The 24,960-nt window shown below is 35.6% G+C and overlaps 1 protein-coding gene across 1 annotated transcript in view; it reads left to right on the top strand.

Moving 5' to 3' along the window:
- The window catches only part of LOC139982818 (uncharacterized), a 66,467-nt gene that overhangs the window by 13,266 nt on the left and 28,241 nt on the right, over positions 1-24,960 (top strand). Inside the window, exons 7-15 of the mRNA XM_071995927.1 lie at positions 13,880-14,035; positions 14,859-14,999; positions 16,176-16,466; positions 18,259-18,573; positions 19,256-19,323; positions 19,795-20,074; positions 20,815-20,929; positions 21,772-21,845; positions 23,677-23,918. Coding sequence (XP_071852028.1) covers positions 13,880-14,035; positions 14,859-14,999; positions 16,176-16,466; positions 18,259-18,573; positions 19,256-19,323; positions 19,795-20,074; positions 20,815-20,929; positions 21,772-21,845; positions 23,677-23,918 — 1,682 coding nt within the window. The remainder of the gene's footprint in view (positions 1-13,879; positions 14,036-14,858; positions 15,000-16,175; positions 16,467-18,258; positions 18,574-19,255; positions 19,324-19,794; positions 20,075-20,814; positions 20,930-21,771; positions 21,846-23,676; positions 23,919-24,960) is intronic.

Below are 24,960 nucleotides of genomic sequence, written 5' to 3' on the forward strand. Positions count from 1 at the left end.
TTACATTTATTAAGAATGCAAGAGGGAGAGGAAAAACCTCAAAAGGAGGATTATTCTCAAGAACGCACGTGGACTTGGAGTAGGAGCACGAGAGCATTCACACAAGGGAATTAATCGCCCTTGCGAACTTGAAGTACAAGTATGTCTTACGTGTGAACAAGGCCAAAGTCACTTGCACAGCTCAATTTCCTGTGATCTACTGCGAGAGCCTATAAAAATGCCGGAGGCAGGTAAACTGTAATAGTGGTATTAAGGGCGCATTTACAAATGGTCTCATTTATTCATTGGAAACTCATAAATTTATTTGGAATAAATAAGTTGGTTTACTTGGCACTCCTTGGTTAATGTCAAGCAGTAGCAAAATCTGGTTTTTGCTTCCGTTAAACTACTTAGATTAACTGGTAATGAACTGTTGAAAACGATTCACACATATGATATGGGAATTTTTTTTTTATGTTCACTTGCTGTTTTGCAAACTTCACAAAGAATTGAATTTCCATTTGAAAACAATAATGAAACCATTGTGTACAATTTTAATAAAATTGCATTTTATAGCTGAGAAATGAACATGAGAAGTATGTATGTAATAGAATTTAGGTTTATGCAAGAAAAAAATGGTGCACATTCATTTATAGGTTCTGAAAAGCCAATTTGAACAGCTTTGTGGTTATCTCATGAAGGGCTCGGCATATATTGTCTAGTGCTATTGTGGCCATGCGCCTGCGACACAAGAAGTTAAATTTCATGTTTTTTGAAAAAATGTTTGCTGTCCTCTTATAATCGTTTTTTGTAGTGTTTACACGGGTCCAAAAATCGGGAACCGGGTACCCGAGAGCCGTTACCCTCGTGTATCACGATTTTCAAGAAATTACATATTGGATGCTATAATAAATGAATTATATTCTCTACTGACAATGTTTTCATGTTCAAAAACGTAGGTGTAAGATAAGGTATGAAACCTTCCTCAATAATTTATATTTTCTTTTTTTCTTTTTCAGTAACTTGTTAATTACTTAATATAATTAACATTACTATGGTACTAACATCGCACTGCCGCCGCTGTTTATGCTTGCTCTCCACGTCTATTGGATCAGACCGTATAAATATTCCTTAAGCTCAGTTGTTACTACTATCTATTATGCAGGCCCAGGGTTTGCATTAGCCGCGAGATTGCGCGATTCGCGCAATTTGATCGCATTTGGAATAAACGATTAGTAAAAAGCCACTTGCGATTATTTATTTTAGTGATCCCGTCTAAAATCTATAAACATGTCGTAAAATTCCTTGTCAGCCTTTCCTTCTATGATGTAAACGAATGAATAAATAATAATTTCTTCCACATGGTAGCCTAACACCACACTAAGTCAATAAGAAATCTAGCTTGGCCTAACCATCTGTTTATTCGCTGAAATTGTGACGCAGTTATGAGATATCCATGGAACACATTCATTATTGCTGTTACGTTCGACCACATGGTTGCCTAACACCACACTAAGTCAATGGGGTAATCGAGCCTAGCTGTTTGTTTATTAGCTGAAATTGTGACGCAGTTATGAGATATCCATGGAATACTTTCGTTATTGCTGTTATCTTCAACCACATGGTAGCCTAACACCACACTAAGTCAATGGGAAATCTGCCTAACCATTGGTTTGCAATTTTTTTTTAAATCACACTTTGTGCAGAATTCGGGTAATAAATTAGGAACCGGGTAGTATCGCGCCAGGCGGGTACCTTCGTTATTGCTGTTATCTTCGACCACATGTAAGCCTTACACCACACTAAGTCAATAGGAAATCTGCCTAATCGTAGGTTTGCAAAAAAAAATTTTTAAATCACACTTTGCGTAGGATTCGGGTAATAAATTAGGAACCGAGTAGTATCGCGTCGTGCGGGTACCCGGATAACCAGTGCAAACACTAGTTTTTTGCAAAAAGTTCAGAATTTCTTCTCAAGCCAAAATTTACAATGTGTAAAAGAATTGCTTGATATGGGCCCAAAGTCTGTAGGGAAGTAACAACTAGTAAAAGTTTGGTACACACAAGTTGCCAATGTTAGGTTGGACATTATTTGATACAAATAGATAGGTGTTGTTATCATTATGATAATTGTGTGACATATTTCACTTAATTTTATTTTCTCTTCTTGTAGTGTTTACAGTTTGAGTATATTACACAGAAAGATCATTTTATGAAGGACATTTAGAGCCTGTGGCCTCTATTTCTAGCAAAATAGCATGTAAAGTTAGATTACTTTTCTATTGGCCTCTGTAACAGTATAGTACAGAGATTAAATTGGCATTGTCAATTGTCGTGAGTGAAAGTTAAGTTGGTGAATAGATTTTTGCTGTGCGAGCCATTTTATATTGAGTGATTTCAAAGAATTTGTTGTGAAGACTTGATAACTTGTATACATGTACTAAGCAAACCATATCTGCATAATGGTCTGCTAAGTCCACTTACTGAATTTGACCATCTATGTGTCTGTAATTGTTACAGAATCTGTACGCAGACTGATCCTTTCTTTCTTTCATTCAACTCAGTTGCTGTTCATCAATCAAAATAAAAGAAATTTTTTTCAACAAGAAACCACAAACTTTACTATAGACTTTCTCTTCTCTTTTCTTTCTTAAATCTGAAATCAATGACATGAAACAAAGAAACAGTACTGTTTTGGAAATTCATGTTGCTAAGCTGCTGTGGAAGTGTTTAGCACACATGAAATTGTATTTATTGTTATTATTTATCCATTCATCCATCTATCGATTCATCCATCCAACCGCTCGTCCGTCCGTTCGTCCCCATAATTATTTGTTTTTGTTAGTGGAGGGGGAATGGGGCTCGGCTGGGCAGGCAGAGTTTAACTTTCTTAACAGCAAACTTAACCTCTGTTGTACTTCATGCTTGTTTTTAATTGTATAGTTATCACATCATTTTATATCCTCAGTACAAAGGATTTGTAGAGAGTTTGTAAAGCATCAACATAAGTTTATAATTTACAACGTTGTAGCAGATAAATGTCAGCCACCAACATGTCAATGCCAGCTACTGTACTAGCATTTGTATGACAGAGTATGTTGATGATATCATGTGATGGTGCTTCAGTTGCAATTCACAGGATACCCATCAAAATGCAATGGAAGAATTGTATATTTTTATGTGTCAGTGTTGACGTTACAAGATTCTTGTTTTTTGGTTTCGATGATAATCGTAACCTTTGGATTGATGATGGCGTGTATGTGGGTGGGTGTAAGCGTGTGCTCGTGTGTGTGTGGTTGCATTTTTGACGCCCAGCTAGTAAAAACGATATCTGAAGAAGGGATGGTTAGACCAATTTCATATTTGGTGTGTAGAAGTAGGATATTAAGTACAAAAAGGCAATAGTTTTTGGTGGAGGTCAAAGGTCATTTGGGGTCATTGGAAGTCAAATTGTGAAAACCTTATAAACATATTGATATTGCAAGAAGGGAACCTTGGACAAATCTCATATTTGGTCGTAGATGTACCATATCGAATTGAAGGAGCCTGTTATTGCTTTTAGTGGAGGTCAAAGGTCATGTGAAGTGAAAAAATGCCAAATTTTTACTTCACTCCCCTCTTACCTGTCTCTGTACTTTAACACACCTTCCTAAACATAATATCGCAAGGGCAGCTTCGACAGATCGTATATTTGTTATTTATATTTATCGTATATTTGTTATTTAAATACTCACATTTAGTACAAGTAGCCTAATGTTGTGGGCGGAGGTCAATGATTGTTTGAATTCACCAGGGGTCAAATTCTGAAAAAACATGTTTTACTCAATATAAGTCATTATTTGATACTGGGTTACTAAAGTGTGACATGCATGTTAAAAATGAATTACACAAAGGTATCTATTTGAGTGCTGATTCTGGTTCTCCGGTGAATGTCGAACACAATTAGTCATGTTAAAAGATAATACAGTATTGAGAAAGGTGGATTTGAGGCAAATAAAAAGGACAAGTGATGATGTTAACGTATGTGACTCGGTGTCCTACAGTTGTCTATAAACATAGCCCCTTCTCCATTAAAGTGAAGGGGAATATATATGAGCAATGTCAAATGATATCTTATGACACAAAAAAAAAATGAAGTTCTTATCATATTCCATTGTAAGTTAATGAGGCTGATCATTTAGGACACCATAACATACATTAACAACACAACAGGAATTTGGAGTTATAGAACTTAGCCACTGGCTCAATGACAAATTTCATCAACTAGTTACATAGAGTACCTTAGAACTACATGGAATGAAGTGTTTCCTAGCATGGAAGTTCCCAGTCTTCTCAATAATTTACATTCAAAGTGCATATTGTTAACGTATGTTATGAAGACACCAAAAAATGAGACACCATCACATACGTTAACAGATGTTCTAAAACCATGTTTTAGACTCATTGAATGATGGAAATAGTTTAATTCTATTTCAAACATGGTGAAATATTAAGTGAGTTGAATATTCTGTGAGAATTCCTGACATGGGCCTAAAATAGATTTTCACAGTTAACGTATGTTATGCAGGCTAGAAATGAGGACACCACACACAAATTGTGACTGATACAGAGGAATTGAACTGCTAGCAGTGAAAGAATGGTTTACTATCAGTGTATGTGGGGTGTTGATCAGTTGCAAATGTTTTGATATTCAAAACTATCAGTTGATAGTGAAATAATGCCCATTTAACGTATGTTATGTTGAGGACACCGAACAATTTGTACAGTTTAACAACCAATTACAAGTTTTTTTTCACATGTATTTTTGAATGAATTTGTCCTCTGAGATGCCATTAGACCTATTCTCAGCATGAGTAGTGAGTTTCTGGGACTTGCAATCCCTAGTACACTACTGTGCAGTGTGTGATTAGGTTATAATCATGAAAAGTTGCCACCACTTAACGTATGTGATGCAGGAGGACACCAAAAATATGTACGTTAACAAAGATGAAGATCTTTATTTTTCAGCAGTTGATGAGCATGGGTGACTGAAATTTGCAAGTGTAATTGAAGCTCTGCTTTAACTTGAATAGAAATTGCAAAGTCAAGGCATAATAACATGAGAAAAACTAAGAAAAGTGCATCTCAATTACAGCCATTTTCATAATATCACATTTTGGTGTCCAAAATTAGGCCAATTTTTGCAGTAAACCCTCATAATTTCGCATCCACCCAATGTATGGTTGAATAACTATCAATGATATCTGATGGTTTATTTACACAACCATTGAAAAGGGAAATACAAGCAAAGGGGTATGATGAATGGAAATTTCAGCAAAATGAAAAAAGGGACATAAAATCTCTCCAGTATCAAATATATGCTTATATTTCAAATAGCAAGAAGCAACGTTGCGCCGTGTGAGGCTGCATCCTACTTTTGCTCTATGATTTTGCTCCATTTTTGCTCCATTTTGTTTCTTTTACGATTCGACTTTTACTCAAACTTTTAAGTTGTGGATAACTTTATATTATTGATTTACCTGTGGTTGTCTCGTTTGACATTCTGTTTTGTTTTTGCATATATTTTTGGAGACATCTTTTTCTATCGGATTCTGTGTCTCGCGGAACTGTCCAGATTATGCCGAATTTGCTGTCTTGCATGCTTTTATCGTTATCTGCTGTTTTTGTAAATTGTTACCCTAGCACTATGTGTTGTCATAGTAACAACTCTACCATTATACAGTACACAGCTAAAATACTTTTTTCGGCTGAACACCTATTGTTCCGTTTCTCCGGTTCAGCGACTTAATCCCGCTGCTTATGACTATCTGAAAGATTTGGGAATTTTGAAATACAATGTCCCCACAAGAAGAGGCAAGCGAGGCGGACAGCATAAAACAAGATTTTTGGATAGCTGTTCTGGGGTAAATGCATCAAATTTGGTTGAAATTTCTACTAAGACTAATAGCCTACCGGTGAGCACTCGACATTCTTTCACTATTGGTTGTGTAAATCCCAGATCTATCAGAAACAAACTTGAAACATTTAAAGATCACGTGATTGATAATAGCATTGATATTTGTGCTGTCACTGAGACATGGCTAAAAACGGAAGATGACTTTATACGGGACTCTTTAAACATGAACGGTTATGTATTCAAGGACGTTTGCAGATTGAACCGCACCGGAGGGGGCACGGCTTTACTCTCTTTTAAAAACCTCAGACTAAGGGTGGTCGTCGTTTACAGACCCCCCTACTCCGCTTCTCACCCAGTATCATTTTCTACATTTTTGTCGGAATTCAGCGACCTGTTGGAAAATTTGGTATCAAGCCCTGATCAGCTTATTATATTAGGTGATTTAAATATTCATATAGACATCGATGATGACTTTCATGCAAAGCACTTTCTGGAACTACTAGATGCTTTTGATCTGGAAAATAAAGTGTGCTTCCCAACCCATATTTCGTGCCATACACTTGACCTGATGATAACCAGATGTCATGGCAGCCTTGATGTGGCCACAGTCCATGCTGACCATTTCATCTCTGACCATTGCTTCATACACGCGAATGTCAAACTAATTCCTGTTGATTTTGAACGCAAATTGATCAAGTTTAGGTGCATAAACAGTATTAACATGGATAAATTCAAAGAGGACCTGGTTAACTCTGCTTTACACAATGACAATCAAAATGATTTACAGTCACTTATTGATTGTTACAACGGTACGCTAATCTCACTTCTGGATAAACACGCACCTGTTAGAACAAAACTCATCACAGTTAAACCCCAAGACCCTGGTTTACATCATCTCTAAACGTTCTTAAGAGACATCGTCGCCAACTTGAGAAAAGGTGGCTAAATTCCTGTTCTCATGATGATTACATTTCTTTCAAAAAAGCGAGAAACCAATTCACCAATGCATGTGAGAGTGTGAAGAAGGAATATTACACCAGTAAAATACAGGATTGTGGTGGTGACCAAAGAAAGCTATTTTGCCTCATCAACAAATTAATTGCTAAAAATGATTCCAGTCTGTTTCCTCCAAGCATTGACAAAAAGAGTCTGGCTAATGGTTTCGGCGATTACTTCCAGCAAAAAGTTGACCGAATAACTTCAGATATTCGCGACACTTGTACAAAGGAAAATCTGTTGCCGTCTGATTTAGTCAGAGTTGATTCACGTGAAGTAATCCCAGATTTTTCACACTTTACCAAGTTATCATCTGAGGAGGTTCTTAAGCTGATCAATAAGTCTGCAAATAAACATTGCATACTTGATCCTGTTCCATCTAAAATTGTTAAAGAATGTATTGATATTTTACTACCTGTGATAACAAAAATCATCAATTTGTCTATGGAAAATGGAGTTTTCCCCGAGTGTTGGAGGTGTGCTGTTGTCATTCCCATTTTAAAGAAACAAGGACTTTCACTTGAATTTAAGAATTATCGACCCGTGAGTAATTTGGCTTACCTGTCCAAACTGGTGGAAAGCGCTGTTATGGATCAATTTGAGTGTCATTTATTAAAAAATAATCTCCTGCCAGTAAACAACTCTGCCTATCGGAAGCATCACAGTACTGAGACCACTTTGCTTAGGGTACATTCCGATATTATGAAAAACATGGACGCTGGAATGGTAACTCTTCTCATTATGCTTGATTTGTCTGCAGCCTTTGATACCGTTCATTATGATACTCTTTTCAATACTCTGGGTAATCGTATAAATATCAAAGGCCTGGTGTTTCAGTGGTTTCAAAGTTATTTATGTAATAGGCGTCAAAAAGTTCTTGTAAATGGTACATTTTCTAAAGACTTCTTTTTGAAGCACGGTGTCCCCCAAGGAAGCTGTACTGGCCCCATACTTTTTATTACATACTTATCCCAATTGTGTCATGTTTTGCTTAAGCACCTTCCTTACTGTGAGGGTTATGCTGATGACAATCAATTTTATCTTGCTTTTAATGCTGGCAATGACACTGCCAGAGGTGAGGCAATTTCTGCAATGGAAAATTGTGTGGCTGATGCACGTCATTGGTTTTTAACGAATAATCTTAAACTAAATGATACAAAAACTGAATTGATTGTCATAGGTTCAAAGCAACAATTGGCTAAACTTCCTGATTTTTCTTTTCAAGTGGGGGCGGCAACAATTCATACAGTTGATAAGGTTCGTAATTTGGGTATTATTTTTGATAAAAGTCTTTCACTTGACTTACATGTTGCAAATGTGTGTAGAAAAGTAAATTTTAGTATTCATAAGCTTTGGCATATTCGTAGTTACTTGGATGATACCTCATGTTAATCACTTGTTCATGCATTTGTTACGTCACACATAGATTACTGCAATTCATTATACTGTAACTTACCTTCACATCTCATAGATAAACTTCAGAAAATCCAAAATGCTGCTGCCAGACTTGTAACGGGAACTTCCAAATATGATCATATAAAACCCGTCCTACATAACTTGCATTGGCTTCCAGTTAGAGAAAGAATATCTTATAAGATTTTATTACTCACTTTTAAATGTATTTACAATATTGCACCGCAGTACCTTTGTGATTTAATTTCTCTTAACACTCCGTCTAGACCGTTGCGTTCCTCGTCCGCTCTGCTTTTAACTGTTCCTAACATAAGAACTGCAAAATTTGGACCGAGATCTTTCAGCTATGCTTCGCCTGTTTTATGGAATTCACTCCCTGAGGTTTTAAGAAAAATTGAAAGTTTTACCCTTTTTAAATCCAAACTTAAGACTCATTTATACTGCAATGCTTATGATATCTGAATTCATTTTATGTATTATTATTTCGTAAATTGTTTTGTTGTTATATATTTGTTTTACTGTTTATCTTGTAATTATTTTCTTTTTTCCACTATTTTTATTAACTTAATTTAACTTGATTTGTTTTGTATTTTTATTTCTACTTATTATTGTTTTATTCTTCATCATGTAAAGCGCATTTGAATATATATATATGTTATAGTATTTGCGCTATATAAGGAACCATAATAATAATAATAATAATAATAATAATAATAATAATAATAATAATAATAATAATAATAATAATAATAATAATAATAATAATAATAATAATAATAATAATAATAATAATAATAATAATAATAATAATAATAATAATAATAATAATAATAATAATAATAATAATAATAATAATAATAATAATAATAATAATAATAATAATAATAATAATAATAATAATAATAATAATAATAATAATAAATAATAATAATAGGACAGATGTCATAGTTAGTATGTTGATATGTCACATTTAGTACAAGAATCCTGTTGTTGAGGTCAATTGTCATTCAGGACAACCTGTGTCATTGGGAATATACTGTTTGTGAGATAACACTGCTTTTCACTGTAGTACTAAATCAAGTATGTTGTACACCTTCTCTATACCTAACATCAGATTCATTAAAGAGGTCATGACACGGTCATATATCGATCATTGAAATGAAATATTTGGACAATTTGATAGACAAATATTCAACTTTTTTGTTAAAAAACTGTTATTTTCGTGTATAAAATATCAAATGAAAAATAATAACTTCCCACCGTTGCTCGAAAAAAAGCAGTTTAACCTTCAGTCTCAATGACGTCATTGCATGAACGATGTTTAGAATGACATACACTGTCTGTACACGGCGTCGGGACGCGGTACATAAGCCTGTACGTTCCGAGGTAAACAAGTGCTAGTCTTTACGTAACTGAATTGTTCGAGCAAAACTGCCGGTTTGGTGTGTTGTTGGTGGTTGCAGCAACACCAAATTGGAAGGAATCAGTCTTCATAGATATCCGAAAGATTCGAAAATCAGTAGAATATGGACTCAGTTTGTGCACAACACTCGGTCTGATTTTGCGTGTTCAGACTATAGCTATATATGTAGTGACCGTTTTGAACCACTAAGAAGTAAGATTGTTTCGATTCAACGCATGAATTAAAGCCACGATTTGGACTTGGCGGAAGTAGGGGAAGGGTACTCCTGCCCGGAAAGTACCCCACAATCAAACGGAAACAAACGACCGATCTCGGGGAGCCATCCGTAAGCACTACAAGTACAAGCTCTATAGTCAGTATTGAGAAGTTCGGAAACCCCTAAGAAATACACGATTTCACTATGACAACCTACGGCAAGAGCCAGTTTTACGAAAAAATGCGAAGCTACAGTTATTTTCTCTCCAAAATCCTATTAGCAGTAGTACTAGGCCTACGCATGACGTTAGGCATATCCCTACAGCAAGTCAAGTCGGTATCAGCAAATCAACCAAGCAAGATGCTCTAGAGAGGCAGAAGTCCAGGCTCAAGAAGACCAGTCAACAGTAGGGAAGGGTTGTTGATATGCATACGTTTTCTAATTTTAATGTAAAATTTAAGTATTCAGTTGCATATAAATTTTGGTAACTGAGGTCACAATACTTTACAAGCAAGATACTGCCTGTGTAACCGTAGCAAAGCCTAGTTAATGATTTGTTGTTGTTTATGTTTATCACTTTCCTATTTTTGTTTTGATTCAATTTGATCTTTTCCTTTCATTTCTTACTTTGTTTTATTCATTTGACAATGATTAAGAATTACATTGGTAGATTGAGGATTTCCCAAAATTTTCACTTTCATTGCTAACTGCTTCAGGGCAGCAGCTTGTGGTCAGGTGGCCCTGTGTGACCTTTCTCTTTAAAAACCTGTCTTTAAAAACGATTTATGAATATTCAATGATCGACTTTTGTGTTTGATTGGTTTATGGTGGTCATGCGTGAGTTTCCATACACTAAAATGTTGGATGTTTTCTTACAAATATTGGATGTATTCTTTTAGTTATGGGATGTATTTTAGGAATTATGGGATGGAATGAATATGGTATGATAGTAGGGTATGATAGTAGAGGACAAAGTTATAAGCCAAGTTTGCATAGTAAGAGGAAAACAGCGGAAGGATAAGTTGAGATGGTTGTGCATAAGATCAAGATAATTTCTTATAATGTTAGAGGAGAGGACCCATATTTTCCTATAAGTTCAGTGGATTTCTTATAAGACGTATAACAGCTCTTTATTAAGTGACCCCATTGCTTTGAATACACGATTCATGTGCATAGTAAACCCATTATTTTGCCTTAATATGTTTATTTTTTCGTGTGAGCATTCCGCCTTTTCAAGTTGTCCCCACGATCTCAGAGTAAACCGACCCTACCCTCATGAGAAGGTGCCACTTGAAATTTTCCAAACCTAAAAATATAGTTTTGCCTGGTCATTGTGTTTTTGGCCGGCTACACCTGCATATACGTTTTTCAGCATCTAGTCTCAGGATGAATGGCTGTTTGGGATGTATTATGAAAATCACTTCATAAAAATCTTGTTGAAGATTGGAATGCATGCTTTAGAAAGAGACTATTACCATCACCAGAAATGTAACAAAGTTTGAAAAAAATGGATGTTTAATGTGTATGACTTTTATCAATCAAATAAGAAACAATTATGACAAAAAAATAATTCATTTTCTTCATTATTTTTAATTCATTCACTTTTTATGTAGTTTTTTGTATAATATACAGACATGGGGTTTTCATCAATCAATTTTTATACAAATGAAATACATGAATATTCCTTTCATGGAAACATTGCAGAATTAAAGCCATCAAATCTGAATGCCATTTAAGCGATGCTTCATGCTGACTATATTTGTACCTGTGTCGGCAAGCGGTAATTAGTCCAGTTCTGGGTGATGGAACCCCACATACTCAGCTGAAGGGAAGCACTCCCTAATCTTTGTAACTGCACAAGCAGGAATGGTCACCCTAGTGTTTTTTTGCCAAGATACCCCCAACACCACCTGACTAGTTGCCTGTAAGCAACATATCTGTAACGCCTGTCAGAAAGAAAAACAAAGGAAATAAGAAAATATAAGAAAATGCATCATAACAAAACACTGAATCAAGCCCATTGAATTGAATGTTTCCAATAGGCAACGAACCGAAATCTGCATATAAGATTTGGAAGCAAAACAATACATTGTGAAAAAATTTATCCACTAACTCAAAAAGGAGTGTTTCATTTTTTTACAGGATTTATTTCTAACTTCTGTGTAGAGTTTTCAAATACTCCCCCACAAAGGTGCAGACACTGAAGAGTGGGGAAATGACCCATTTTCTCTGCACTTACATGTATGCAAATGCTATTCCCTTTTCCAGGTACAGGTAGGTACTGTATTCAGTTGATGAGTCGGTCTTGCAAGCAAGAGGCTCTGAGTTTACTTCATTGTCTGAGTCATCTGTGTTCTGTCCTTGCACAAACAACATTAGATCACTTGCGTGATTGAAACCAGGGAATAGCACCGGCTTTATGGGCCTAATAGTTTGATGGTATTCACCTTTTTTTTCATATTACATTACAAATTTGAAATAAATATGAAACAAAGTATTTCCAATCTGATTTACAGACATATATCTGGCAATTGTAGATTTTGTAAATCCTGCTAAAATGTTGTCTTCACATATTTTTTTCATAGTTTAGTTTAGTAGAAAACATGGCTTTCATGTAGTTCACACGACACCAGATATGAGACCATTTTGTAACTGCATCAACAAGTTTTGAAAGACTGGTTAGGGATAGACAATAATTGACACTATGAAATATGTTTATTGGTTTGTACCACAACTCCATACAAAATGTAGGCTTTCGATTGGGAAAGAACTGAAAGTCATTTTTTCAAAGACGTAGTAAATTCAGTATTCCTATTTTCTGCTGGGAATGGTAGGCGCAACGTAAATAGATGATGTAGAAAATATTGAATGCAGAAATTTCTAGTATGAGCCTAGCCTAGGCCTACTGTTAGATTAAGTAATTTTGCATTGTCAAATTACTTGTTATATTTTACCTGAACTAATTTTCGTATCCGTTTATTTCCTATCAAAATGATACTGCTTTGTCCTATGATAATTTCATTGAATATGCCCTAAGCTACATCAAACAGAACTTGTAGTTGTACGGTAGTTGCATTACTAGATGTAGTACTACTAATACTAGTAGTACATCTAGTAGTTGCGCGAAATGAACGTAACGACTCGATAATAGGTTATCTTTTTTCATAAGAAACATATAAATGTGGAACATTTAAACAAAATACATTATATCATGTACTTACCCTTCATTTACGTCAATTTGGAGCCTATCAACGTCAGGAACTGCCGGAGCATAGTCTCCCAAATCTTCTTCTGCACCACCTCTCGCAACTGCCACTGGCTCGAATTGGTATGGTTGCAAACCAAATGCTTCTTCTTCAGCATCGCTATTTTCGCTTTCATCAAAAACTCGACGAAGAGCAAGACATGCGCAATTCTATTTCCTCTGAATTATCGTCGGAACTTTGAGACATTTCTGATCAATTTTGTGCTTCATTATGTAATTGATTTCAAGTCGATGAAAATGCGTTAACACACACTACACAGTGAAACACACAGTACACAATGATATCAGCGTGGCGTCGTTCATGCAATGACGTCACGAAGCTAATCGCTGCAAAATTTGTTTTTCTCACTTCCGGGTTCAGAATGCGTCATAGTTCGTTATTTCATTTGATGTTTTCTACAAGAAAATAACGTTTTTTTTGTAACAAAAAAGTTATATATTTGTCTATCAAATTGTCCAAATATTTCATGTCAATGATCGACATATGACCGTGTCATGACCTCTTTAAGAAAACTGTTCATGTTACATCATCGATGCATTTTGGCATTCTGGTTAATACTTTCAGATCTTGTTTAATAACATTTACCTGCAGATAAAGAATCAATATCATGTTATGACTAATGGTATCATCCAAACAGTCAGATAATATAAAACAAAAACAAACATGTGTCATGCAGCTTGATACTGATATGATGATATTATTTGTCCATAGTTCCTGATGTTTGTCCAATGGGTTTCTATGGTAACCAATGTACAGCGAAATGTCTGTGTCTTGGTGGTGCTGTTTGTGATAAGCTTTCAGGAAGATGTGAAAATACCAGTTGTGCTCCAGGTTCAATGTTGGATCCAAATGGCCAGTCCTGTCTAGGTAATTACTTAGTGCACTAGTCTATACTCATATATTTTCAATTAATCTATCTATTTGGGATGTTTACTTTCAAGCAATGGCCATATGTTCAATTACTGTTAACATGTTTCTTTCTTTACTTATTTTGGATGTTACTTTCAAACAGAGGCCATTTGTTCTAGCATTCTTACTGGATGTCTTCAAGATGTAGCCAGCAGATAAAGCATCAGAAACTTTCCTAAAAAGACATTTATTAAGTAGATCTGTCTCTAATATATCATGTTGTGTATATTAAAAATATATAGCTACAGTCAGGTTTCCATTTTAACTGTTTGTATCTTTAAAATGAATAAATTTATATTAATTATTAATTAATGTGAATAATAATAATAATAACCAATGTCATTACTTTAAAATAAATTGGAGGTCACACTTCGTACAAGTGACTGGCCTAAAGATTCATGCAAAGATTTGTTCAAATTTTAGGCTTTTTAGTCACTGAAACTGTACATACTATTAGAGAATTAAGAAATGTAGATGTCATCTTGAAACTAACAGCTCAGGATAGTAGCCTGAGGTCTTTGTTAGTTTTGTTAGAACTTACATACTTCATACCATGTCCTCTAGTTCAACCATGTGGTGGTGGATTAGGTATAAATGGTTGTGAGTAGTCTGGACTATGCCAATAATTCATGTGAACCATTTACAGATGGGAAATGCCAGAATACCAATCACCAATCTTCTTTTGTAACGTGCCTACCTAAGCTTTCTTGCATCTCAGATAAATGACCAAGGTAACTTTGACCCTTTCAACATCAGTAATCCTGTTCTCCTCTCATTTCAGAATGCCAAGCTGGCTTCTTTGGTGATAACTGCACTAAAGAGTGTCGCTGTGACTCTGATGCATGTGATAGAGTTACAGGAGAATGTGTTGGTTGCTGCAAGCATCAGTGGATTGATTTACCTCCATCCAGATGTCAAGAAGGTAATTTGTTGATGGTGTGCACCACTCATTTATGGATGAGTTTCCCCATGCAGTAGTACATATGCTAGTATTGATATTTTTGCTAATATTCCACAAATTTTTGCCATGCAAGGCAATGGGTAGGTATTGATTGAATTGTACAGACTGTACAGTAATTATTGTAGTGCTCATTGCACGCTACAATATTGGGATTACTAGCCCACTCCATCATTTACATGCCTGGTTGGGGAAAGCCAGCTGAACATACACTCTTCACAACAATCTCAAATTCACATTATGGCTACGCAGGAAATAATCCAGACTCAGATTTGCAAAAAAATTATGGCAGGGAACTGTTAATTCTGCACAGATCAATAAAAAAGATCTCCTTGGGTAGCATACATTACATGTTTAGGATTGCGATAAACCAGGGCCAGGAAATAAACCAAGCACTTTTTAATAGACTGGAGGGTGTTAGATTTGCAATGATAGACGATAGGCCTACATATATTTGTTCGATTAATTATCCATTAGGCCTTCACATGTTCCGTATGTTCGTAAATTTTTCGCTAACTAGACAAGGATGCAGTAACATTAAGAGATTGTTCAATTTGACCAATTAGTATCCAGTACTCTATGTATTCTCTGCCACATCCGAAACAGGCGTGATTCGTGATTGACAACTTGGTTCTGATGGTTTTAGTCATCATTTCTTTGTTTACATTGCAGGCACATGCTAGCTGTAAATTACGGTTCATAAACATTACACAATATAACCTAGCTTTGGTCTACATTATCGGACCAAACGCCATAGTTGATTCTTCATGACTGAAATAACTTCAAAAGTGTGCAGTAACAAAGACCCCTCCATTGAATATCAACAACTTTCACCTTCACCACGCAATACAATAACACATGTTTGTACACAAATACAGTTGTTCTAGTTTGAATTGTGAGTACACACTAGCAAATACCAGTTTTTATTTCGGTCACAGCTTTCACCTAAGAAGGAACGTCAAAGATAGTATGGTTAGGAAATGGTATCTTAGGTCAGACCATCCGACTCATACCACAGCTTGGCAATGACACAGTTATGGTAGCAACTAAGCATCCATTTTTTTACTTTATGGATATTAACCCAACTTTGTTATAATATTTTCTTTTAATTTATACAGCCTTATTCTCTTTACATTACAGGAATTATTAATGTTACTGGCAATAAAGCCAATCCTGGTACACAGTGGTCAGTTACATGTTGGGTTGAGGAGTTACAGCAGAACTCTCCAAGGCACGCAGTTTTCCTGTCCCAAACTATGGATAGCAGTTCTACATCATATCAGGCACAAAGGAGCCTTACCGCAGCTAGCAATAGGGCTGGGTTCATTCAAAGAGGATCAATATTTACAACCACTGATGCGCAAGCTGGGGATACATACTATTGTGTGATATCAGGGTTAGCCTGGCTAAACACAGCCTTGTCTCATTATGGTAAGATAACTGTTATATGTTTAACATTGATTACATTAGTACTTGTTCATTTTGAAACTTCTAAGATCAAAATTAAGCTTGTTTTACTTTATTTAAAGTGAACTTACAACCCTTGCCATGTTCAAATGATACTAGCTTTGATATCATATATTACTAACAAACACTCTGAAGGTGACAAAAACAAATACTCTATAAGAGCTTATCATGAAAATAAACGCTGTTGACTTATGATTTCATATTGTTGCTGAATTTTGTACATCTTCAAACATTTTTTATGTGCTTCTCGTGCTGACTATTTGGTTAATTAAAGCAATTTAATATGTAAAAAAATAGAAGTAAAGTGATAAGGGTGCCTAATTTAGAGATCTATTTTGGATCATGATGTTGGATCCTAAAAGGGGTCTTAGGAATTGTCTGCCTTTTATTTCTAAAGAATACCATACAGGGACAGGGCTATGAGACTTCTGTTCTTCTTAGTAATTTTTCTCACTGCAGAATAAACATGATAATATTGTAATATATTTTGTAAAGAACCTCAAAAGTTTTCAAATCATTCTAAAATATCTATTTTGGGTAGTAACTGTAGGGTATCTTTAAGAACTTTGATTTGAGCAGGTCTGGTGATGATCAAATAACTTTCTTTGATTTTTTCTTCTTGAATTATGCGGCTTGACAAGTACAATACCCTGTAGTTAAATCATGGTATAAATAAACAATCAGGAAATTTGATTGCAACACTTCTGAAATTTTGCTTCTGGGAAGGACAATTGGAGAATACTTTTGCTTCATGTAAGCTGTAAACACTGGTGAATTGATTGTGTTCAGAGATAATCAATTAGTCACTGGCTCTGAGCTTACAGTATGCCTGCGACATGTGTAACCTTTATGTAGGTTTGGTACTGCCTATGTCATCAGTTTTACTTTAACATTTAATATCTTCTTATGTTGTATAGGTCTTCAAAATTGCTAAAGAGCCCAAAAAAAAATATATATAAAACTTGACCTAAAGGTGTTTATGCATTTACTAACCTTGCTCTTTTGGAAATGTGTTGCTAATATTGGTCAATTTAATTATAGAAAATCTTGTCTGGGTTTGCCGAATATTTCATCATCAACTTTCTCACTTCTAAATAGTAATGTAGAACATTCTGTGTTAAATTGGTTGCCAAGAAACATACTTGTGCAGGAGAAGTAAATGTTATTTTTTTACCACAATAACTATGTATATCTCTTAGAATCATTTGCTATCATTCTTTTCAACTACATATGTTCTCTAGTTGTTACTATTGAAGAGCTGCTCTGCAAGTATCATGTAATATAATCTTTCACTGATAACACTGATTACTACAACAAATTAGCACATTCTTGTCCCATTCTCACAGACCGGGACAGCTAAATGTTCTAGTGCAAATATTTCATCATTGGTATAAACTTATAACCAAGAAGCAAAATTATTAACGAAAACTACGGCATGAGTTGCTCATTTGATAGTACAAATATAAAGAAATAATATAAGGAAACAGCCGTCTAGCCTAGTATTTCCTCAATCTTTTCATTGGAAATCAGATATGAAAAGACCATTTGTTCAGATCTAAACAATCTGTGCTTTACTACTACCAAGAATTTCAGTTTCTTGCACAGTATTTTTGCAGTATTTATAAAGCCAATAATAAAGCATGTTGCTTAGCAGTGTCTGAATTTCACAAAAAAAAGGGGGGTGGGAAAAGTCATGCAGTGGCTTGCACACTCTACTTCAAGTGTGGTTTAATTTTATGTTCTCATTTCTATTCAGACCTACCTATCATCAGTGAATCGCCTAAAATAGTTGACATGTCTCAGACCTCTATAACCATTAAATGGAGAGCCTGGGATGAACAAACTGATGTCGGGGATCCACCAGTGATTAGTTATATTGTGTACTACAGGAGGGATGCAACTGATAGGTGGAGTACTGGTTCTATCATAGAATCCAGTCAACTGCTACAGTACACACAGACCAATCTAGAAGAGGACACTATTTATAACTTCAGTGTATCAACTGTTAGGGAAGGGGACATGGGTGAGGGTCCTAGGGGTCCACCTATGACTTTCAAGACATTGTGTGAAGGTGAGTTGTCATAATTGATCTAATATATTTTGTTAATATTCATTTCTTAGCTGTTTGCAGTTCTAAGGAGGTCACCATGGTCGTACAGTAATGTAACAGAGCTGGGCCAATTTGAATTGTAGTTTGTTATATAGGTTGGTTTGAAATGGCAAATGCTCAAACAGCATGATGATTTCGATATTTGCAGTTAGCTAAACTTATGTTCTGCTGTACATGTATATCTCTAACACAATTTCCATCACATGTGTGATTAGAGTAATGTTATGCTCAAAGTGTAAAACTGAAGTTCACAGAACCTAATCACCTCTCCAACTCAGTATAGAACGGAGAGGGTGCATTGCACACACAATGTGTCTGTTACAGTAAAATGGTCAAATGGTGATGAAGATGGAAGTATATTATGCCATGCAGTCTCGGTGACAGCCAAAATAGTAACCAGGTGACGAGGTTAAAAACACCGATCAATCAATACTAATCAACAGTTAGGAATCATACACAAATACCAATAGCAATTCTAACACTGTCTAGTATATTTTTATAGCATTCTGGACAGTTTTGAGTAATAACAGGGAAGTTGCCACATTTTCTTATCCTTTAATTGCAATATTCTGATGATAGGAAAGATCCCACATTTTTATCTTACTCTCATGTTCTCATCTTGTTTCATTTCTGTTATTCACAGTACCAAGTACTCCTACAGATGTGATGGTAACAGTAACAGACTTGAACCAACTGAATGTTACTTGGCAGGTATGAGAATAAAAGAATGAAAATAATGTTAATGAATAGGAATATTAAAAGTGACTATGTGTATATAGTTATACCTCACATGATGTTTAACAGTCTAGTGAGGAACCAGTCAGGCATTACTGAGCTACTCAGTGAAGGATGCAGAGTACAAGAGAAGGCAAATAGCTAGATAAAAGATGTAATCCTTTTGTGACAGGAGCTACTTGAGATAAAATATCTTCTCCCCTTCCCTTCACTTTCCTTCGCTTCCCGGCCTTCTAGCTTCCCCATCCTTGCCCTACCTGGCCTTCCCATCACATCTCATTTCTTTTCTCCTAATTTCTTCTAGCCTCATCTTGTCTTGACTCATCTAGCCAATACATTGATGCACTATAAAGTAGTCATAAGTACTAACTTATTGAATAGATGATGCATTGTCTTCTACGCTATAATATAACAACAATATTGAAAATTTCCATGTTTGATCAATAGGTTGATAATAATGATGTTACTTGCAGTACTGGGATTACTGTTTATACTATCTACTACAAGATGGAGGGTAGTAGTGATGATCCACAGAGAGTAACAACAGTCTCTGGAAGTATAATGTACACTATCATCGAAGGACTTGAGCCTGGAGAGAATTACATCTTCACGGTTTCCCTTACAACAGATCAGGAAAGCCCCCTCAGTGAAGCATCTATGGCAGTTACATTTCCAATGCCATCTACTTCAACACATCAGATGTCAATTACTTCAACTCCTCAAAAGGGTAAGTCACCTGTTACAATTAAACAACTGCAGTGCTGGATATGTGATACATGTTTGATCAAAGGTCGATGATAATGATATCACTTGCAGTACTGGGATAACTGGTATATACTAACTACTACAAGGTGGATGGTAGTAGTGATGATCCACAGAGAGTAACAACAGTCCCTGGAAGTACAATGTTCACTATCATGGAAGGACTTGAGCCAGGAGAGAATTACATCTTCATGGTTTCCCTTTCAACAGATCAAGAAAGTCCCCTCAGTGAAGCATCTATTTCAGTAGCATTGTCATGTGATATCTTATCAATATGTTGTATGAAGATTTAGTGTAATGGGAAGTGGAATGAAAATATTGCTTCATATATAATCCTGCACCAACATTTTTCCAATTTATACCCAAATCAAGCCAGGCTAACACTTTTCTGATGATGCAAGAACTCCGACCTACTGATTACTAATGTTAGGTAATCTTTTCCATGTAGATTTTAGAAAATAGAAATTGAGATAAAACAAGGTCTGCTTAATCACTGACCTTCCCTCTGGCTCCTGGGAGTAAAAGTGTGGGAACCATGTAAAGCATTTTCCTTGCAACAATATAAATTTATATGTTGGTAATGCTAAAGCTACTTTAAAGGAGTATTTAGCTCATCATTATGTTATGATGAAACTTTAAGAACAGTAGTTACCTTGTATGATAATTTGTGCAGTGCAGTTGGTCACTTTTTAATTATAACTTTAGATATAACAGAGAATCAGCCAGTACCACCAACCAGTAATAATGCTTGGATCGTCAGCATCCCTTTGGCAGTGCTTTTTATCATCATACTACTAATTGTTGTCTACATGCCCTACAGGTAACTATAATCATCTGATAAAATTGAAAAAAACAAAGTATATCAAATAGGTTCTTCATTTTTTTGTGTCTTTCTTTCTTTCTTTTGCAAATTCAGGATCAAGTTCAAAGTTTTTACTTTTTTGGCATAAAGTTGACAGAAAAAATATTAGTAGCTTTATACAGCAGTGCATGTTAAGTCAAACAATTTTTTTCATGACTTGTAGATTTCATAAAGTTTCCAGTTTGATGATAGGAGTTCTAAGCTTGGGCACTAGGGTAGCAAAACTCTGTCTTACAATTTGAGTTGAGATGATTGCATTATCAAGCATAGAATCATGATTACTATCGGGACAGTCGGAAGAGACCTTTAATTTTTTATCATCTCCTTTTCAACAGCATTTCTGTTCTGCTCTCATTCCGTTTTGGTGTTTATTACTAGTCTTTCTGTACTTCATCCAATTTTCTTGTTTCTGTCGATATGTAGCAATCTGTCAATAATCAATAATTGTAGTCATGCTTGACACACCAGACATAGCTATGATTCTCTGAGTTGATAGTTGAAGTGTGGAGTGTTAGCTCAGTGGTTAACGCCGGCGCCTTTCAATCATAAGGTCCCCGGTTCGAGTCACTCCCAGATTAATGTATGTCGTCCAGTTACAGAGTTGTTGACAATTGACAATTCATAATTATGGACTTTAAATATGAATGTAAGAGACTGACTTCGGTCAGCTTGCGGCTTATGAGGCTTCTTTGCGAGTTCCTGCTTGCAAGAGGATCTAATATACATACATATACATACAAGTACAACAATGTTCAACATAAAGGAAGAATATTGCCTTTTGTTTATTACTTTTTTTCTAGGAGAAAGACCTTGAAGCCACCACAGCCCCGCGTCACACCTTCCTATTCCAATCCTGTTCCCACCAATGATGAAGGTATTGTCTGTTTAGTATCGTGTTTTCTAGTTATCATTCAGTAATTTTACAAAGTCCAGTGAGTGAATGTCAAAATCATTAACAACTTTCTTTTATGTTTTTTAGTAGATGCAGTTTGACCATAACATACCTTTTACATAACAAAATTTTGTCACAAGGCACTCTTTAGCCTGCAAACTGTTTAGTTTGTTAATGTGAATCAGTAGCCCAGGTGCTTGAGGACAGTGTCATTATCATGATGATGTCATCATTAATTTGGCTCAGCATTTTATATCTAGACATGTTATCTGCCCTTAATAAATATTCTTAAAAGTTGAGTAAGATAGAGAGTATGTTTTAATAGAAAACCTGGAATCTTTGGAGTGAGAATGACCCATTGCCAAAGACTGCAAATTTCCCTGTTTTTATAGCGACCACTGTGTTCGCATTGAAGGATATGTTCCACTGCTTACGTGAAGCTAGTAATGTAACTATCTGCTATGATTATCAGAATTCCTGTTAAGTGCTTAAGTTACATTGGCCAGGCCAAGAGTGAAATTTTCTCTGGGTGCATAGGTGTCCTTGAATTATTGCTAAACATGACGTTTTTTAATGTTGAACCCAAGCAACTTGATATGTTAGTTGGGGTGAACGTGGAGATTTCTCTGGAATTTACAAAAGTTTACCAGATATGAGGAAACACCAAAGCTTTAAAACATGCATATTCTACATGATATGTTTGAACTTTGGCTGATGTTATGAAATATAAATCCATGTTCCAAATTTGTTCATGTGGCTGATGTAAATGTGTTTAATGTTTCAGCAGCTGTTAACATGAAATTTATATAATATTCATTGCAGGTACCAGTTTACAAAGTTGATATACTTCAGAGTATCATCACAAGAGTGGCTAAACTGGACTTGTCAAATATGAGAAAGTTCTTTAAGTCGATTTTAAACCGCATAATTTATGGGTGCTATCACATCATCACGTGCATGACATTATTTACATTCAGGACTACACCATCTCCATAACACTTTCCATTATGGACATATCTCTTTGATTGCATCCATGGATATATCCCTTCAGAACAGCATTAATCATATCAAGAAAAAGAGGTTTCTAGCATTCCATTAAACTCTCAGGCCGAGAAGATGGCAGCTAGCATGAATTAAGGCATTTGGATAACATTCAGCAGAACCACTTTACCATTATTTGCTTTAGAATATGGTGGTGCAGTGTCAACAGCTGCTGAATATGTGTAACATTGCAAGATTATATATAACATTAGCTTTTTAAAACTGAGTTATCCAGCCCATAGTTGGTGGAAATCCCTTTACAGCCATGTCTTTGCTGGGGGTACCAATCAGAAGCAACAGTACCTTGCATACATTGTAAGCAGGGATCTGGTCCCAGTTCCATTTGATTAAAACTAAATCTAGCGATGTACCAAATATAAATATTGTCACAAGAACACATGTTTGCCTCAATAAGTAACTTTTTGTTTGTATGAGACGGTCCCAAAACTTAACACTGAAATTTCATACTCTGCCATGCTTACCCTTGTTTCTTAGGTTTTATTGCAGTTTTATGTATTAAACTTGCCAGTGATTGCCTGATATACAACATTAACATATATCTTATTTAAACTTAAGATGTGATGCCAATAGTCCTCATCTTGGATAAGACATTCTATAATCATCTGACTGTTATAATATGTGTCTCATAGTGTTTGTTTATTAACTTGTCCAAATGGCTTAGGCATTTATATACCTTCTTTAATGCCTTGTCTTGGTTTTTTGTTGCTGTTTACTTTTGTTTCTAAAATAAATGTTCATCACTTCAAAACAGCAGTCAAACCAAACTCTGGTAATAATACGTACGAGGTACCTGACATTGTACAACTGGAACCCAAAAATGGCACGACAAGTCCTCCTTTGAACTCACCACAAGTCACAACTTTGAATGAATCTGAAGATCCACCAATCAGGCCGTCAGATGAAACGTACACCAATCTACCATCTTCAATCCTCGTGTCTGATCTAGAAGAATATTACAGACGAAACAAGGAAAACTTAGTGCAAGAATTCCAGGTAAGGCACTATTGTTGAAAACTTAGCCGGCTCACCACAGTTACGTGTGGCTGGTAAGGGATTTAAATATACCATATATGTAGCAACACCCAACACCCTTCCCATAGCTTAGGGTAATAGAGAAGGCTATCTATTGAAATGCAGATGAGGTGTGGGGGGAGGAATAGGGTGGTTGGGAGAGGTATTGCCTGGAGTTTATTGTTTTTACTATTTTGTTTGCAATTTGCTTTCAATGTACGTATCAATTTGCTAAATATGTCTTGGCATCGTATGCGTTCAATTTAATGTTGTTAGTGGTACCGTATACATTCTGTGACAGGCAGGCGACCACAAACTTCCCTTCAGGGAAATTGCTAGTGACTAAAGCCATTACCTTGTTCTTGAATTGTTACTGACTTACAAGTTTGTATTAGTTCCAGCTGTATAGAACTGTTATCTAAAGTTTTTTATAAAATTCAAGTTACTAGGAATTGCCATGGCTGAGACTTATTAACTCATGATATAACTTCTTATGTTCAATCCCCTTAGTAAAATTCTTGATGTTTACTAAGTATTTGCTTAGTCTCCAAGACTTAGATTTCAACTTCTTCTGTTGAGTACTCTGCCATGTTCACTGTAGTAAGCAATGTATGAGAACACATGAAAGATGAAGTTAACCTCATTGAATATATATTGAGGTGTGTTTATTCGATCAGGTACCAAGTCTGACTCTCCTTTACAATAGTTAATCATATATATATTTACAGTATGTGTGGAACTCACTAGATATCATCAGATAAGGACAGTCCTGGTCGATATCGTCCACAGCAGGTGGTCAGTATCTGTCAACTGGCAGGGGTCACTGTTAGGAGTCACTCACATCAAGTTGTCAGCATTAAAGTAGTGTAGTGACATGCAAATGGTAGTATAATGATACATGATGGACATCACATACCCTTCTTTCCATCTATACCTACGACATTAGGTAAAGTATTCACTTAGTGTTTACTAAGTGCTGTTGGGAGCAGAATTACTTAAATGAGCTAAGTGTTAGAATATACCT

Source organism: Apostichopus japonicus, chromosome 2 (assembly GCF_037975245.1).
Source record: "Apostichopus japonicus isolate 1M-3 chromosome 2, ASM3797524v1, whole genome shotgun sequence".
NCBI classification, from domain to species: Eukaryota; Metazoa; Echinodermata; class Holothuroidea; order Aspidochirotida; family Stichopodidae; genus Apostichopus; species Apostichopus japonicus.